Source organism: Vitis vinifera, chromosome 12 (assembly GCF_030704535.1).
Source record: "Vitis vinifera cultivar Pinot Noir 40024 chromosome 12, ASM3070453v1".
NCBI classification, from domain to species: Eukaryota; Viridiplantae; Streptophyta; class Magnoliopsida; order Vitales; family Vitaceae; genus Vitis; species Vitis vinifera.
In genome coordinates this window covers 4,762,154-4,778,959 of record NC_081816.1, presented here as the reverse complement: position 1 = coordinate 4,778,959, position 16,806 = coordinate 4,762,154, and the positions used below count along the sequence as shown (strand labels likewise).

The 16,806-nt window shown below is 36.9% G+C and overlaps 4 protein-coding genes across 6 annotated transcripts in view; 2 read left to right on the top strand and 2 right to left on the bottom strand.

Moving 5' to 3' along the window:
* LOC100254115 (transcription initiation factor TFIID subunit 1) overlaps positions 1–611 on the top strand; it is a 53,668-nt gene extending 53,057 nt beyond the window's left edge. For both annotated transcript variants that reach the window (XM_010658661.3, XM_010658660.3), the window contains one exon: positions 24–611. In XM_010658661.3, coding sequence (XP_010656963.1) covers positions 24–386 — 363 coding nt within the window. In that variant the 3' untranslated portion in view covers positions 387–611. The remainder of the gene's footprint in view (positions 1–23) is intronic.
* A 1,806-nt stretch (positions 612–2,417) lies between these two features.
* On the bottom strand, positions 2,418–3,698 carry LOC100249012 (uncharacterized). Its single transcript, XM_059741285.1, has one exon. It carries the CDS (start codon positions 3,696–3,698, stop codon positions 2,418–2,420), a length of 1,281 nt encoding a protein of 426 aa, XP_059597268.1.
* A 1,916-nt stretch (positions 3,699–5,614) lies between these two features.
* LOC100243645 (protein ACCELERATED CELL DEATH 6) lies at positions 5,615–8,748 on the bottom strand. The gene is made up of 3 exons (XM_002273737.4): positions 7,792–8,748; positions 6,651–7,183; positions 5,615–6,553 (listed from the first exon to the last, which is right to left on the bottom strand). The coding sequence occupies exons 1-3, from the start codon at positions 8,600–8,602 to the stop codon at positions 5,897–5,899; spliced, it is 2,001 nt and encodes a 666-aa protein (XP_002273773.1). The 5' UTR covers positions 8,603–8,748; the 3' UTR covers positions 5,615–5,896.
* A 1,345-nt stretch (positions 8,749–10,093) lies between these two features.
* On the top strand, positions 10,094–16,707 carry LOC100265959 (uncharacterized). Of its 2 annotated transcripts, XM_002273768.4 has the most exons (4): positions 10,096–10,453; positions 10,775–10,936; positions 12,016–12,231; positions 14,343–16,707. In XM_002273768.4, exons 1-4 carry the CDS (start codon positions 10,277–10,279, stop codon positions 14,682–14,684), a joined length of 897 nt encoding a protein of 298 aa, XP_002273804.1. In that variant the 5' UTR covers positions 10,096–10,276; the 3' UTR covers positions 14,685–16,707. The 2 variants fall into 2 exon arrangements, with proteins under 2 accessions (XP_010656965.1, XP_002273804.1); XM_010658663.3 differs by lacking the exon at positions 10,775–10,936 and having other exon boundaries at positions 10,094–10,453.
* The last annotated feature ends 99 nt before the right edge of the window (positions 16,708–16,806 follow it).

The following is a 16,806-nucleotide window of genomic DNA, read 5'->3' as shown; positions in this document are numbered from 1 at the left end:
GATTCTTATTGATCTTCCTGCAGGTTGGTTTGTCAAATGTCTTAGAAAGCATTGTGGATTCCCTGAGAGACAGATATGAGGTGTCTTATCTCTTCTTAAAACCAGTGTCCAAGAAAGAAGCTCCCGATTACCTGGACATCATAAGGGACCCGATGGACCTGTCCACGATCAGGGAGAAGGTGAGGAAGATGGAGTACAAGAACCGAGAGGATTTCAGGCATGATGTGTGGCAAATCACCTACAATGCCCACAAATATAACGATGGACGTAACCCTGGTATTCCTCCCCTTGCGGATCAGCTTTTGGAGCTTTGTGACTATTTGTTAAGCGAGAATGATGCCAGCTTGACTGAAGCTGAAGCTGGTATCGAATACAGGGATACTTAGGCTGTGAATTGTTAAATTAAGATAACTTAGTTGTCCGGAAGGCCCAGTTTGGTATAGTCATTTTCTCTTTTTCAGGTGTATGGTGGATGAGGGATGGGGCTAGATGCAGCTCACTATCTGCTAAATTCCTGTCTTCAGAAACATTGAGCTGCATCCCGCCTCCCCTCTTTTTTCTGTATATTTGGGTTATTCTGGGAAATAAAAAAGCTGCATATCATTCATCAATAGTATCCCACGAATTTAAAATGTGGAGTATAAACATAGTTTATTAAGATGTATGACGCGTTAGGAACTGAGATGGTAATCGAAGAACCCTATAATGAAGACTATACTCCTAAATCCTAAGACCAGGGCTCGGTTTAGAGAGGAGGTTATGGCCTAGTGCGTGAAACTTCAAATTTGATTAAGATTCAGATTTCGAGTTTCTTGAGTTTTCTCATTGAATCCTTGAACAGAGTGACCCTACGTTCATAGTAAGTTTGGTTTTTATCTCAGTTTGAAAGGATGGGACTCTACAATGGGTTATCCTTATCAATTATTATAGGGTCTCTTATCCTTCCCATGATTACGACTTAATTTGCTCTTTTTTATGTTTGAAAACTATATTTAAAAATCATAGGTTTGTTTGGTTCCTACTTTCAAGAACTGTTTTCTATTCTTGAAAATAAAAAACTTGTTTAGGAAAGGGGGTGTGTTTTTATTTTTTGTGTTTTCCGTGTTCTCAAAAATCACTTTTTTTATAACAATAAAAAGATGTTTTCATTATTTTTTTATTAGTCATAGAATAGATTGTTTTTTGTGTTTTCTCTTTCTTTTTTTTTATATGTTTTTCTAGCTGTTTTTTTGTGTTTCTACAAAAGTGAGCTTCATCCAACTCCCACCCCTAAACCCTTTTTTCTTCCTTAAATTATTGAAATTAATATACTTACACATGATTATAAAATCATCCTTTGTTTAAAAAAATTATAACTGGTGTAAAAATTTCAAAATGGAATAATTTTTTTAATTAAAATGAATTGTGTATTTATATATTTATAATATCAAGTTAATGGAAAAAAATATTTTATTAATTAAAAAATAACTTCCAAACATGTTTTTTGTTTTACTTATTTTAAGAAACTTTTTTATTAACTCAATAAAACATGTTTTTTTTTTTTTTGAAAAACAAAAACTGTTTTCCAAAATTCAATTCCCAAACATTTTTTTTTTTTCTGAAAACATAAAAAACTGTTCTCAAAAATTATTTTTCAGAAACAATTTTCAAAAATAGCAACCAAACATACCTATGATTTTCAAAACAATTTTTAAATAAGTTCCAAAATAAACCCTAAGCTATTTTGTCCGGGGCCTCCAAAGCATTCGACGCTGTTTACTTTAAAATGCCTTTACTTGCTTAGTGGGTTATAGAGCTCCTTTGATTGACAAAAAAGGACCTTTTACACACTGAATTAAAAAAGGACCTAACTATTATCACACAAATAACTATGAAATCATGATAAAGACCCACTTGAAAAGAGGCTCCCATATGGATGGGATTAGTTAGATGAGATATATTGTCTTGTTTATGAAGAAAGGCACCATTCTTCTCTACACTCCCTACTCCATTCTGGATTCCAGGGAATAAAAATATATATATATAGTCAATAATTTTCCGCGTGCTGAGGTTGGGTGGGTTCAACTGTGTACGTCATTGTCACCATTGGCATTTCAAGTCCTTTTCAACAATTAGAAACCATGACAAAGGCATTTCATGTACCAAAACTAAATAGCAAATACAACAAAGATCAACATCCATGTGACATTATTGTTTGGCTTCATCAGGATGACAGCTCACCAACAACAGAAACCTAGAATTTTTAAATACTCTCACAACATGTCTCATTCTCTTAACTTATTTTTACAGCAAGAGTCAAAAGGAAAAGACCATGGTCCCTCTTCACACTCTCACTTACCACACATACCACACATACCAATACACTTCAAACTGAGCAGAAATCAAAGCAAACAGATAGGTAATAAGGTAGGTCTTGATCAGCCCCACCATTGGTGCACAGCAACTCCCTCATCTCTCAGCCTCCCATACAAGGCCAAGCACTCCCAATAAGCTCTCTGCTTATTGTTTTCCCCTTTCTGCCTCTGGTGGTTGCACCCCAGAAACAGTTCATCCACCAGACAGACTGTTCTCCCTTTTATCATTTCCTCCACCACTTCTGCCTCTGCCTTCATCACAACGTACTCCTCTTCCTTCACATTCTCCATTAACCAACCCGATATTCCAACATTTGTAGCCTTCCCCATTTGTGGCATTAGGCTGCCTGGCTGACAATCTATCTCCAAATTGTAAATCACAAAATCTTGATTCCTTTTCGGGTAGTTCTGATGAAACCAATCCATTGTAGCACTGCTGTCTTCCTTGAAGCCCACATTGATGAATATTCGTTGTGGGTAACCTTCAAGAGAATCCCCCAGCAAGTCAGGGAGGAACTTGGTTCTCTTTAAGTACTGTCTTGATTGTTTTAAAGCATGCCTTGGTGACTCAAGCAAAGCACTTTCAAGACCCTTCAATGCTGCCTTCTTGGCCTGAGAGGGCATTGCACAAAGGCCTCTTTTTGTTGAGGAATTCAATTCCTCGTTTCCCTCAACAGTTTTCCTCACAGCCACAACTGTTGAATTGAATCGCCTGACATACACAATTCTATAATTTGGTATTTCTTTGAAGGTCTCGCTCAACTGTAAGGCTAAAATGCCACCAGTTTTGATAAGGGGATCAACGAGCTTAATAGCTCTGAAGGAAGAGGCAAACACAATATCAAACTTCTCATCTGGGATGAATCCCGAGTGCTCTAAATCAGATTCTGGTACAATTTCAATCTCATTATCGTTGAACAACCCCAAATTGTACACCGGATCCCCAAAGCCAGAGCTTAAAATATTGAAGAACCTCAAATTGTAGACTGGATCCCCAATGCCAGAGCTCAAGATAAGAGCTCTATGGCCTTCTCGAATTAGGCCTTCATGGACCAAATCCTGAAAAAGCAAAGGCAATGACTCGAATTCAATCGAATCAGCTTCATTGCTAAATTCAGAAGCCTCGATGTAGGAGGCAGAGGGTCCCCTGAAAATGAACCCAATGCAGGGTAACGAGACCACAACCATGGCCAAGAACAAGGACCTTGACACAACCCTCAAAACCCTTGAATCAGGAAGCTTAATGACCAAAAGGTTATCAGAATTCAGGTCCTCCAGACCACCACCACCGTCACCACCACTGTGTTTGACTATCCCATTCTTGGCTCGAAGCCCACGAGCCATTTCCATGATTATCAGGCTATAGGACCCAAACAAAGGTCTCTGGATCTGAAGTTGCAGGAATGCAGCAGTAATTTTGAGAGGTCGATTTGGAAAAATTTGGAAGTTCCCAGAAACAGACAGAGATGAAGATGCAGAAAAAGGAAAACGGGGGATTTAGCGAGTGCAAAACCTGGAAGAGGTGTGGTTACCACCCACAAGTGCCACACGCGTGCTTTGGATTCTGCAGTAGAGGAGCATCAATTGGGTGAAGCGCTGAGGCTCCATGAATTCTGTTGGTTGAAGTCAATGGCAGCAGAGACTATGCAGAAACCGCTTTGTAACGGATCATCTATAACCCAACAACCAGTGACCAGAGAATGGAGAAGAAACGTGGAAAGGGAATCAGGAAAACGAGAGGAGATGAGTTGGGTGGAGTAGAGAGAGAGAGGGAGAGACTGAGAGAGTGAGGGCTTGTGGTGTTGGAAGATTAATAACAAGTCTAGTACTAGAATTGCATGCTGGTGTGTTGTGGAGACTTTGGGCATGTGGAAGTGGGGACTCCCCTGACACCGACTGCTCGATTCATTTCGAATCCTTAGGCTTCATAAACAAAAACTGTCGGTTACATAATTTGAAAAATAATCACACTTTTTATAAGAACCGATTACATTAATAAAAAAAAAACAATCTTTCACACTCCTAACACTACTAAATAATTATGAAAACACAAGTTCAAATTAACATTCAATAATGATAAGACTCACGTTGTAATACCTTTTGGTTCATATAAAAAGACTCCAATCAATATTATTGTAATTATTTTATATTCAAATCAATCCTTTATTGACTCTAACTTATTTTTTTATATTTTAATCTCATCTGTTTCTACTTGAATTACATCTTTGATGATTGTCGATTTAATATCTTAAAATTTTCCTAATAATATTATTGTCATATTTATATTATTGAAAATCTTTTATATTCATTAAAATCTTTATTACAAAAAAAAAAAAAAAAGTAGCTTTCAAATAAATAGACAAAACACCAATTTGCCATAATTTATTGTTTTCAATCCAAACAGAGTTTAATCTTAATTAATTTATCTACTACTAACTAAAATCACCATATAAATTCAATAATATGAAAATAATTTTATATTAAATTAAAATTCAATAATTAATTTTGGTTAAAAATTAAATTGACTAATTTCAATTACTCTCAAATTATTACTAGCTAGGATTACCAAATTTTTATATTAAATAAAAAAATATTTGATGTCAGTCGACTAATTAAATTATGAACAATACTAAAAATACGTTTTGTAGTGATTTTAGAAAATGTTTATAATATTTTTAACACTTAAATAATAAAATTTTTCAAATATTAAAAGTATTAGAAATATTTTTTTAAATTATTGAGAAACGGACTTTAAATAATTCTTTATAATAAAAAATAAATAAAAAATCATTCTTTCAATATTTCTAGGAAGTGTTTCTTACTCTTAATGTTACAAATAGACTCACTCTTCCAAACTGTCTTGACTACTGCAAGAAGAAGAGTGTGACGAGAGTTTGGTCACCCCCTCAATGCCAGTACTGTGCATGCTTTTTGATTAATAATGTCTAATTCAATATTAATATCCAAGATTGCAGTTCTCTTTTCCCTTTTTTCCCCTTGAGTTTTCAGTTTTTCTTAGCAGACAAACAGAGGCGTGAAATGTGAAGATTGAATCTAAGCAACTTGGATGCCTGGAGGTCATCGTAAAATGCCTAACAAGCTTTCTCCCATTTTTCTTCTTTCAATCACATGCATTCAAGTAAAGTTCACATGCCACCAAACACTTCAAACTTCAAATCAAAGCTTCAAACAATTGTAAAAGCCCTAACAATTAACAAAATGAAACTACTTTATCATAATAAAAACTCATGAAAAATCAGTTAAAGAAATTAAGAATGTGTTTGGTAGTGATTTTAGGAAGTATTTTAACATTTTTAATACTTGAAAAATAAAAAAATTTTGAGTGTTGAAAATATTAGAAACACTTCGTAAAATCACTATCGAATGACATTCTAAATGTACTGATACCAGCCATAAGAAACAGATGGAAAAAAAATATTCTAATATGAAAATTACAAGTCAGTCAAGCTAACTGGTGTAGCCAATGCTCCTTGCGCAGTGGATCTTAGGCTCTCAAAATCATGCAGGAGTTCCAATCGTAGCTAGGAGATGCAGGCTTCACATTCCAAATTGCCATCAGTATTGTAACTTCCTGTCACCAGCATCATCAGGTGGAAGGAAATGAAAGAGATGCGGCGCAAGATGTAGTTTCTTGATGAGGTTGGGGAGCAAAGTGGAAAGAAGAGTATCACGAGAATGATGAGGAAAAGGAAGCCCGTGATTAGGACAGTATTGGAAAGCCAATTGAGGTTGCTCACGACAAGAGAGACACCAGCCATGAATGCTAAAGACATTGTTGCAAGAGAAACTCCCAATAGTGGCAATGCCACTCTAAGGGCAGTAAGCACCAACCTGAGGTCACACAACTGTGCCCAAATGAGGGAGATTGCAACAATGATGGAGCTATACATTGCTATCATGTCACAGAAAATGAATACTTGGAACTTCTTGTGTCTTAGCATGGTTGCCATCCCCTGGTCTGGCTCAGAGTTGTTATATCCACCAGGGACTGTAAAACCAGCTGCAAAGGATACCGTGGCAACTAGGGTAGCCACCAACAAAAGGGTGTTCACTCTGTCCCTGTAAATATCCATCTTGGGTGGCTCCACCTGCACAGAAGATTGCCCAATTGCTTTGAGAGGTTTGGGGCAAGTAGCTCGCGGTGCACCCGCCACTCTCAATGCAGTCCATGTTAGCCTCTGCAGGGTGGAAAGACAAGTTCAAGTTCAAGTTCGAATCATCCTAATCATCAAAGGTTGCAATAAAGAGTAATTACTATTTCCTTTAAGCGCATACCTTGTGATAAGGGGCAAGTGTTTCCATGTAGTACTCAGCAGCATCAAAGGCAGTCAATCCTTCATTGTTCAACAACTTCAAGTCCACCCTTTCATCCCCAGTTAGAGCACTGACAATCATGGGGTGCCAGTGCATGGTGGCTAAATGCAGGGGTGTGTTTCCAACTTTATCTTTCTCATTTATAAGTTTCCCAAGCTCAGGAGTTTTGAGAATGCAGCTGACTACTTCATATTTACCATTAATGGCTGCAACATGAAGAATATTTTGGCCATTATCACTGAGCAGCTCTCTGGGATCCGGGCAGTGTCGAAGTAGCTCCCTGATTACGTCAACATGACCTTTAATAGAAGCCATATGAATGGGAAAGAAGCCACTGTTATCCCTTTCAACAGCTCCTAGAGCATATTTGCCTAACAAGTAATGGACCCCTTTAAGGTGACCTATGGATGCTGCATAGTGAAGTGGAGTCCTCCCTTCTTCATCTCTCGAATAGATCATACTTGGGTCTTTCTTCAACATGATATCTAAGACACCTGGCATTTCAAAATATAGTTAAAATGGTTGGGAGCTCTACATATGTGGTATTATATACTTCATTCTTTTTATTGATACTCATAAAAACATTAGGCAATATCATGATGAAATGAATATATATGGCAGGGGTGGAGCTAGCTAGGGCCCAGTGGGCAGGTGCCCCCAAAGTTGCCCACTAATGTAAAGTGCTGGCTCGCCACTGGTATATGGTATCTTAAATTCCTCTCGCTGACAGCACTCATTAGGTGGGGTGAAGCCAATTTTTTTTTCCTGAAACTGAAACTGATAATCAGACCTCCCTATTGTAATTCGTGACACAACTGGAAAAGAGTTTACCTAATTACCTAGACATCTAGAAGCCCAGGCAACAATTTTGAAAGAGGAGTTAAATGCAATACAAGCTAAAAGTTCACATCCTACATTACGCAACTACCTAGAGAGGGGATATAATAGACAAAGATTTTTCTTTTTGAGAAAAACCATTATAGAGGGGAAAGTAAAGAAGGGAATTTTAGTAGATGGTATTAACCCTGTGTGAGGTATGTGAACGCAGAACCATTACCGTCCCAAAAATAAATACATAAAATAAAATCAGGGATGGAAATACCTGACTGCCTCTCTCTAGTTGCAGCATGAATTGGTGACTTCCCTTTGAGCCTTGTGTTGGGATTCTCACTGCCAACTGGAACTTTGAGCATCGCCAAAACACATGAATCGTACCCAGCTTCTGCAGCGAGGTACAAGGGAGACTTCCCTTCCCTGTTTAGATAGAACACCACTTGGGGATCTGACCCAAACAAATTCAAGGCCACCCATTGATGGCCATTTATCAAGGCTTCATGCAATGCAGTATTTCCTTGCTTATTGCGTTTCCTGAATGGCAGATCGTCATCTTCTACCTCCTTCACCCACACCCTGCTGTAGCCAGAAGATTGGGAATGGACATCACTCGTCAGAAGCTGGACTATAACCGACAAGGTAAGTTCATCTCCAGCTTTTGCAGCCAGATGCAGAGCAGTATCGCCATTTGAGTTTGTCTTGGTAGCAAGCCATGGATACCTGTAAACTATCAGCGCCACTATCTCTAAATTTCCAGAGGCGGCGGCAACATGAAGCAATGTATTCTTTAAGGGAGTTACTTGATCAAAAATGGAAGCAAGGGTGAGGTTCTTCTCTGTTGAGACTCGCTCCAGCACATTAAGGAAGCCATCAACATCAGCTTCTGTTGCTGCCCTATACAATTGAAGGTCCATGTGATTATGTGGCCTATCAGCTCTGGGTTGCCTCCACTCTTTTACATTAGGAATCGAGGCATCAGAGTTGGATAACGCTATCGTCTGCAACCTTTGGATTCTCCCGTTTGTAGGAATCCACCTCGACTGTCTCTCTATTTCTATCTGAATATCAAGTCGCCCCATGTGAAAATATGTGTTCAGGTGTATGAAATCAGGTGCCGGAATCTCGAAGAAGGCAGATGGAGGAGGCTTGGCTTAAGATCTACTTTGCGTGGACTTTGTAGGGAGAGTGTCAATGCGAAAAGTATTTTTTTTTTTTTTGGCTTGTCGTAGGAAAAAGAGGAACACCTTTACAGGGTTTGGAACACGTAATGGTTTATTAACTAAACTAACCCATTTGCTTAGCCTAATGAGCTTGTGAAGAGGTACGGAAGAGTCTCGCGCGCCCATGGGGCCTAAGCCCATTTGAGTTAAGCGTCGGGCTGATTGGGCCAGAATTCCTTAATGCGTGTCGCGTTCGCACATGCATCCTGCACGGAGGGTCCTCGGACCCTACGTACCCGCACGATCTCGGCTATTTTTTTATTTGAGGGGCGGGAAATGCCCCCTACTACCTTCGTATTCTTTGGTCTATGAGGAAACACAATTTACTATTAACCTATCCAATTCATTTTTGCCTTTTTTTGGCCCCTATTGAAAATAGATTAATATTCTTACTCCTTAACTTTTTTTTTTTTAGCTCCGCCACTAACCTTATGGTTTGGTTGTATACATTTCCTGGTTTTTTGTTTTTAAAAAATCGAAATTTTTATATAAAATGAAAATCAGAACTTTTATATTAAAGTAGAGGCACAATTCGTATCCTCAAAGATCACTTTAAAAAAAAAAAAAATTGTCCTTTGTAAATTTTAAGAAGTACAAGTTTTTTTTTCAAATTAAATTAATTATAAATGTTCAAAATCATTTTGTATGCTCAGGCGTATGAAACCAGGTGCAGGCCCGTTGAAGAAAGGCAGGAGGAGGAAGATGAGCAGGCTTGGCATACAATTTAGCCAAGAGGAGATTTTTTTCGTGTGGACCGAAAAACGGCTACTTTGAAAATACAAGGCTAATTATAGGAAGTGTTTTCAAAAACAATTCTTAAAGTTTTGAAGGAAAAAAGTTTATTTGAGACCAAAAAGTTTTTAACTTGTTTTTTATATTTTAAAATAATTTTTATATTTAATATTAATTTTTAATTTATATTTATATTTATATAATTATTTTTTAAAAAGAAGTGAAAACAACTCATATCAATCCAATATTAACATTGAGTGAACATATGATATATCTTATGTTAAATAAGACAAATTTTTATATTATATATACGTAGACTCCTTTTAATATTATACACTTTTAAGTTGTCTAAAGTCAAAATAATATTTATATGATTTGAAAGCAAGTCATTACAAATGGTATTATGATCAATTAATGATTTTAGTATAACAATTTATTTGACCAGTAAAAAGCATATATTTATTTGACTTCATAATCATAGATTTTAACTGTTAAACCATAAATTTTATAGGGTTTTAACATTTAAAATTAGTAGAAATTGAAAAGATAGAAAAAAATGAAATAATATATATATATATATATATATGATTAAAGGAACATTAAAAATTAAATAAATAAATAAAAATCCCTTTGCCTTTTTTTCTGCTTGACTGAAACCCAAAACGCGAACCAGGTTTGTAGAACCCGGATGGATCTTACCAGTGAGCCACATTTCCTCGTTTACTGAATTCATGCTCAAACCCCATGAAAGCCCGACATAGAGGGAGTAGGTAGGCTTACAGAACGGAGGGGAGAAGAAAAATGATAGTGGCCCACTGGCCTCCAATATCTGCTACTTTATGCCCCAAATTTAGTGGGCATGTTAACAAACCGCTGAAAGGTCTCCGTTCCTTCACATTCAACTCCAGTTTCAGCTTCAAAGCTTCTTTCAGGTGTTATTGCATCAAAAATGAAAACCCCAATAAGATTTCTTCTGAGGTATGCCTCGCTTATTTTTCACTTTTAGTTTTATCTCAAAGCATGTTTTCGGATGGCTGATTGAGGGCTGTGTTTGGTTGTTCTGTGGAATCATACCAATGAATAATGAATTGAATTTCAATTCCGCGAACCCTCAACTTCACAGCACAAATTCTAATGTAATGAAGGACAAAAAGAAAATTAGAAGCAAGATTTTTGAACCCCGCAGAACTGGAACTCCCAATGAAACCTCATTCTGGGGAATCAAACACAGCCCAAGTCTCTTGAGAGAAATAAAAGGATCTTGTGATTTTGAAATGGGATTTTATTGATTACGAGTAGGAGGGATTCTCAGTCCTGGGATCGGATATTCCATGGGACAGTGGGAGCATTTGGAGTACAATGGCATTCTACTTTTTCAGTTTGCACATTCCATTTAGCTTTGGAGGCTTGTCTGTGGTTGCTCAAATATTGCATCAACCTGTTATTGATCCGCAGACAGAGGTGAGTGAATTTCTCAATCTTTATGGTCAATGTTGATAAGTTGTACTTTGTATGTGTATACTGCATATTAAGGAAACCATGCTGCCTTTCTATTGGAGTTGACAGAAGAAGTTTCACCCACTTTTCCCCTAAAAGATCTTGTTAGCACTGTGGAGAAATAGGGGTTAAAAGATGTTATTTGGGAGGGAGATGGAGGGGAGAGGGTGGGTTTTGCATCACACTAGCATTAGAGATGTCACATGATGGAGAGAGGAGGAGGAATGTCTCTAGTACCATAAACTCTCAGGGAAGATATGGAGAGAAATGAGATAAAATAACTTGTGTGCCAGCTCCTCAAGATGGTAAAAGAAAAACAGCTTACAATTTTTGTGTATCATGTGAAGATGGTGAGAACTAAATTGGTAAGGCATTTGCTTTTTCTGATTTAGGGATGATCTGATCAGTATTTGGGTTCTCCTCGAATTGTGCATTTGCACTTAGGTGAGCCTAATGATCTGTTTGATAGAAACACAATCCAACCCATTTCACAAATATAATCAGGTACAACTTCTAATACACTTTGTCTACTCTGTGGGATGATGTCTTAGAATCAATTGGTGGTCGATCCAAATAAGAGTCTTGTGCTCATCACATGTTATTATACGTGAGCTCCTGACAAACTATGGCTTTGACCAATGCAATGATGCATCGATGATGCCACTAAAATTCACAACTTACTGAGTGTATGAAATCATTTGCTTTATTACTGAGCCAGCTTTTGGTTGTGCCACTCTGTGTTAACTTCATTTTGAATATATTAATTGCCAACGTTACTGAAAATAGAGCATACTCTGTGTGATGGAGGATTTATGAGGTTTCCTTGTATGACTTGAGACTTCCATGTTTGTGGGTGAAAACTATATGTTGTACCCTCTAGCTCATGATTAAGCAAACATATGTTCTCAATTTTAGTTATCCCCCTAAAAATCCAAAGATTGTCCTTCCTTATGAACTGTGTTATAAATGGATTTGCTTTTTGAATTTGTGATTTCAAGTTGCATGTAAATGTGTAAGAACTATTTTCTTTCTTTTGAGTGCAGGCATTATCAATTCTCACATTACAAACTTTAGAGCTCATTGGGGCCCTTCTTCTTCTGAATTATACTGCTAAGCCAGGCTATAGATTTTCTGTCTTTAGAGGTGACCAGTTATCAACAAGGAGGAATTGGTTGTTGGCTTCAGCAATTGGTTTTGGGTTTCTTGTTTTGTTGGTTTTTCTTACATCACTTGTTGCTGACATATTAATTGGGCCCAAGGTTGGTTTGATGAACTCATCTGCTTTCACTATGCTACTGTCAGTTTTTGTCACACTAAATTTATTGTGCTACTAACTCCAAATATTTGGATAAGGCTTTGTTAAATTAAAGTTTATCTTGGTGCATATTACTTTGACTAAGCTTCTTACATCAGATTATGACAATTTTCTTAGAGAATGCGTGTGCTTGTTATTATATTTATATTTTTGGAATAAAATTCAAATACATGTGGAGAGAAGAGGATTGGCTCAGCATGAGCCCCTCAACCCTTTATATCTCAATGGGTTATATTTATCACAATGAATTATCCTCTTGTACAAGGATGAAAATACACATCCATCCATAGTTTCTTTCAAAATTTCTGTTTTCAGTTAGTATCCTCTATTGTCACCCCCTTTCCTCACAGTGATTTTATTATTTTTTTCTCTCTTTGCTTTCTACTGATACTCTTTAATCTTTATATGGTTTGAAGCATCTTGAGGAATTATCTGCAACTATGCTTTGCTGAGAATGGAACCTTAAAAAACAGATTATTAGTCTGCTAAGAAACATCTTTATTGCATCATATCTCATCTATGGTCATTGTTTTAAAATTTCCTTCTTTACAACCACAAAGCCATGTGATTGAGCACCTCTTGGACTGAACAAGGACATGATAATGGCATCTTTCATGATTAACATGAATTCAGCTAAACTAAATCATGCTTCAGAGAATAAATCCTTCCTCTTGTAATCAATCCAACCTCCTCATGGGAAATAATATGCGAAGACTTGAGGATAAACTATTAATTAGAAGAATGTGATGCTAGGTTCAATGGTTTGTGTGGCAATGAAATACAGGAACCTAAGATGTAGAAGATCTTGATTAGATGCAGATTTGGCGGTACTAGCTACTAGGATCCTATGATTCTCTTTTGAGCTTTCAGTGCAAACATTTTAACCAAAATGATCTAAATCTTAGCCTGAATTTTTTACAATTTACAGTCTTAAATCCTAGTGCTTTATTATAGATCCAGTGTCAAAATTTTGGAGAAATGAACTAGAGAAGAAAAGGTTAGTATGGACTATCTTATATATTTAGCAAAAAAAGTTGCAGAGGCTACATTTGGATGTTTTAGGGAAGTTGAATAATCCCCTTGTCTTTTTCATAGCATTTGAAACAGGACTTTACATTTTTCATTTCATATGGAATTTAGTCCATTCATTGTGTTAGGCATGCAATTATGCCACTCCTTGGGAAAGTCATGGTTGATGAAATGACCCTAGGATGAGTGTGCAAGTCCAAAGATAGTTAGGCCCTGTTATAAGCCTCAAGATAGGCATGTTATGGATGATTAAGCCCCACTGTAATGGTTAGATGTCATTATAAACCTTGGGATGAGTAAAAGGCCTCAAGATAGGCATGCTGTGGGTTGGTCAAGCCCTACTGTAAGCCTCTGGATGGTTAAGCCCTGTGATAAGTATGAATGTGTGTGATGTCGAACTATATAAAGATGATTAACTTGACCTCATTAATCCTAACAAGTATTAGACCTAGGTTATGCGTTCAAGTCACAGGATCCATATGTTGGGGATGAATTCTTAGGCATATAACAATGTTGCTCCTCAGTCAATTGGGGCTAAAGCCTTGGTCCTAACACAGTGCATACCAAGAGGATAAGATTTATGATTTTGTTATGTATCATGGTTTCAGTTTTATACTTGATTTTCCATGGCAAATTTGCTCTTTAGGATGAGATTTGTTCTCTAATACAAAGGCTATCTTACACATTAAAAGGTATACAAATCCAAAATAATAAGGGAATATTATAAAAAAATTTCCTGTTGTGTAAATGTGTAACTTACATCATTGTGCATTCAAGGTTCTTTTACACATTTGAAACCTTACTCCATATGAAGTAACTTCAAAGAATTTTAGATATTCTATAAACTTGGCCTTCTTGGTGTTAATTTTCCATTTTATTGCTATTCTTTTCTTTTTTTTCTTTCTCTTATTATAGATGACTTATTGACCCATCTGGAAGATATATATGGATCAATAGAAGCCTAGTATTACTAAACTTGAGTCCTATTCTAACTTGTGATGTACTTTTATGCCCGATTTTCTGCAGGCTGTGAATAACCCCATACTAAAGGAGATCCTTTTAAGCAGCAATGTCTCTGAAATCGCCTGCATCCTGGTTTACTGCATTGTCACTCCCCTGCTGGAGGAAACTGTTTACAGAGGGTTCCTGTTGACATCTCTTGCCTCTACAATGAAATGGCAGCAAGCAGTTATCATAACCTCGGCCATCTTCTCTGCAGCTCACTTCTCTGGTGAGAACTCATTACAATTGTTCATCATTGGTTGTGTCCTCGGATGCTCTTATTGTTGGACTGGAAGCTTGAGTTCTTCAATTGTCATACATTCCCTATACAATGCCCTGACACTAACAATTACTCTTTTGTCCTAACAATTAAACCTAAGCCATTGTCAATTTTTGTCCCATTTTGTTTGAAATTATAGGAAGAAGGGAAGAGAATGACACACAAGTTCATGATCCCTTTTGGGCATCTTATACTGGCATTCACATCTTATAAATGTTGTACATATTATGATGAAAATGCACTTCAAAATGCCTCATATGCAGATTTGAATGTATAATGATCATCTTTGCTTGGATTCCATAACCCAGGTGAGGGTAGGCCAGAGGTACACAATTATTGATGCTCTTTGATGTCATATATTGCTTTACAACACATTCATCTTGTCATTCTCTCCCACAATGCATGCACCATTTACAATACCTAACAAATTCAAATTACCATGTCCTCCTTTTTCCCCTTGTCTATTGTGTTTATATCCTGTAAATGTGATATTCTAATTTCAAATCATCCAATTTGAATGACCCAAATTTTTAGAAGTATGAATGCAGAAATATAATTGAACGCTTACACATCATAGAACAGCCTGTAAAATTTTTGAAATGCATGTGCCTTCAAAATGACACAAATATTCAAACAGGAGGAATCATCAATCAAGTTCCATAGAATGAGGGAAGTGGGGCACCCCATGAAGCTTCCATATGACATGGGGCCATGCCCATTTTAAGGAGAGGCACCATAATGTTGAGTAGAAGATGAAAATCATGAAATAAGGTCCATGTAATCATTCCCCTCTCCCCCAAGTCTCTTTCTGTGCCTTTTGTCTTCCTCCCTGGCGCCGAACCGATCATCTCATTGTCTGTCACCCACCCACACACAATAATGCCTCTAATTCTTCCAGAGAGGCCAATAGCCCCACCCCCTCTTCTAATACCACCCTTAAGACAAAGTATCCTACTTGGATCAACACCCACATTTAGCTGTGTTCCATGTACCATTTCCCTTCTTTTTTTTCTTTGAAATTCAAACTTGAAAAGGTACTTCTCTAATCTTATATAGTATTTTATTAGACCGTTTGATTGAAATTGTGGCATCGAGAGACTCACATATGGTATACTCCAGCTAGTGAGTCACTTTATATAACACTTTAGTGATCCCCACACATGTGTTTCAAAGAAGAATAAAGAAAGCATGATTCAAGTTTAAGCTATTTTGGCGCCTCTCTCTCTCTCTCTCTCTCCCTCTATATATATATATTTGATAATTTTGTTGTTTTTCAAAATGTAGATAAGGAATAAAGACCCAAAAGATGATTTTTTGGAAATTATCAATTATATATACATATTGAAATACATTAGAACAAATATTAAAATAATAATAATAAATAATAATAATAATAATTATTATTATTATTATTATAGAGACCTTGGAATTAGTAATTTTTTCTCCTTGTATGATATGATAATTTGAGTTGGAAACAAACAAGGCCACATGTTCCCACATGGGGCCATATCATAGCCACTCAGGCCTGATGCTTATCCCGCAATCAACGTGACCACATAACCAATCATCAACGGCCACGTCTCCACTGCACCCACGAGGGTCACCCTTTTTAAGCCTACCCCCCTCGTCTCCTTAGCTGTGAAGTTGTTGCAGCTTGGTATTAATTAGAAAGAGCCCCGACCCCTAGAGAGTTATTGGGGAGAAAGAAGAAGAGGAAGAAGATGGCAGAGTTTGAGAAGCAGCTGAAGGAAAGAGCGAGGGAGCTCAAGACTTTCTTCAAGAAGGGCGTGAAGATAGTGGGAGATTCATGCAAGAAGGGGTGGTACAAAGTCAGACACATGAGAGGCTAGTTCATCGTCATGCTCCAAATCAAAAACCCTAGTTTTCCTTCTTTCTTTCTTTCAATGTAAAAATCTTAAGTCTCGTCTCTCATTTTTCTTTTTTCGTTTTTTTTTTTTCTTTTTTGTTTTCTTTTGGAAGCGTTTGTTGGTTTAGGGTTTGGTTCTTAATTTGTTGTGGTTTTGTCTGCATGAGAACGTTGATCTCTTGATTTCTATTATTTGTATTCGATTGTTTTTATCTCGAATTTTGAAGTTGATTTTTCCTCTTCGTCTTCTGGGTGGAACTGGAAAGTGTTTGGATGGTGGGAAACCTTGGCGTTTCATTGTTTTATCTCGAATTTTGAAGTTGATTTTTCCTCTTCGTCTT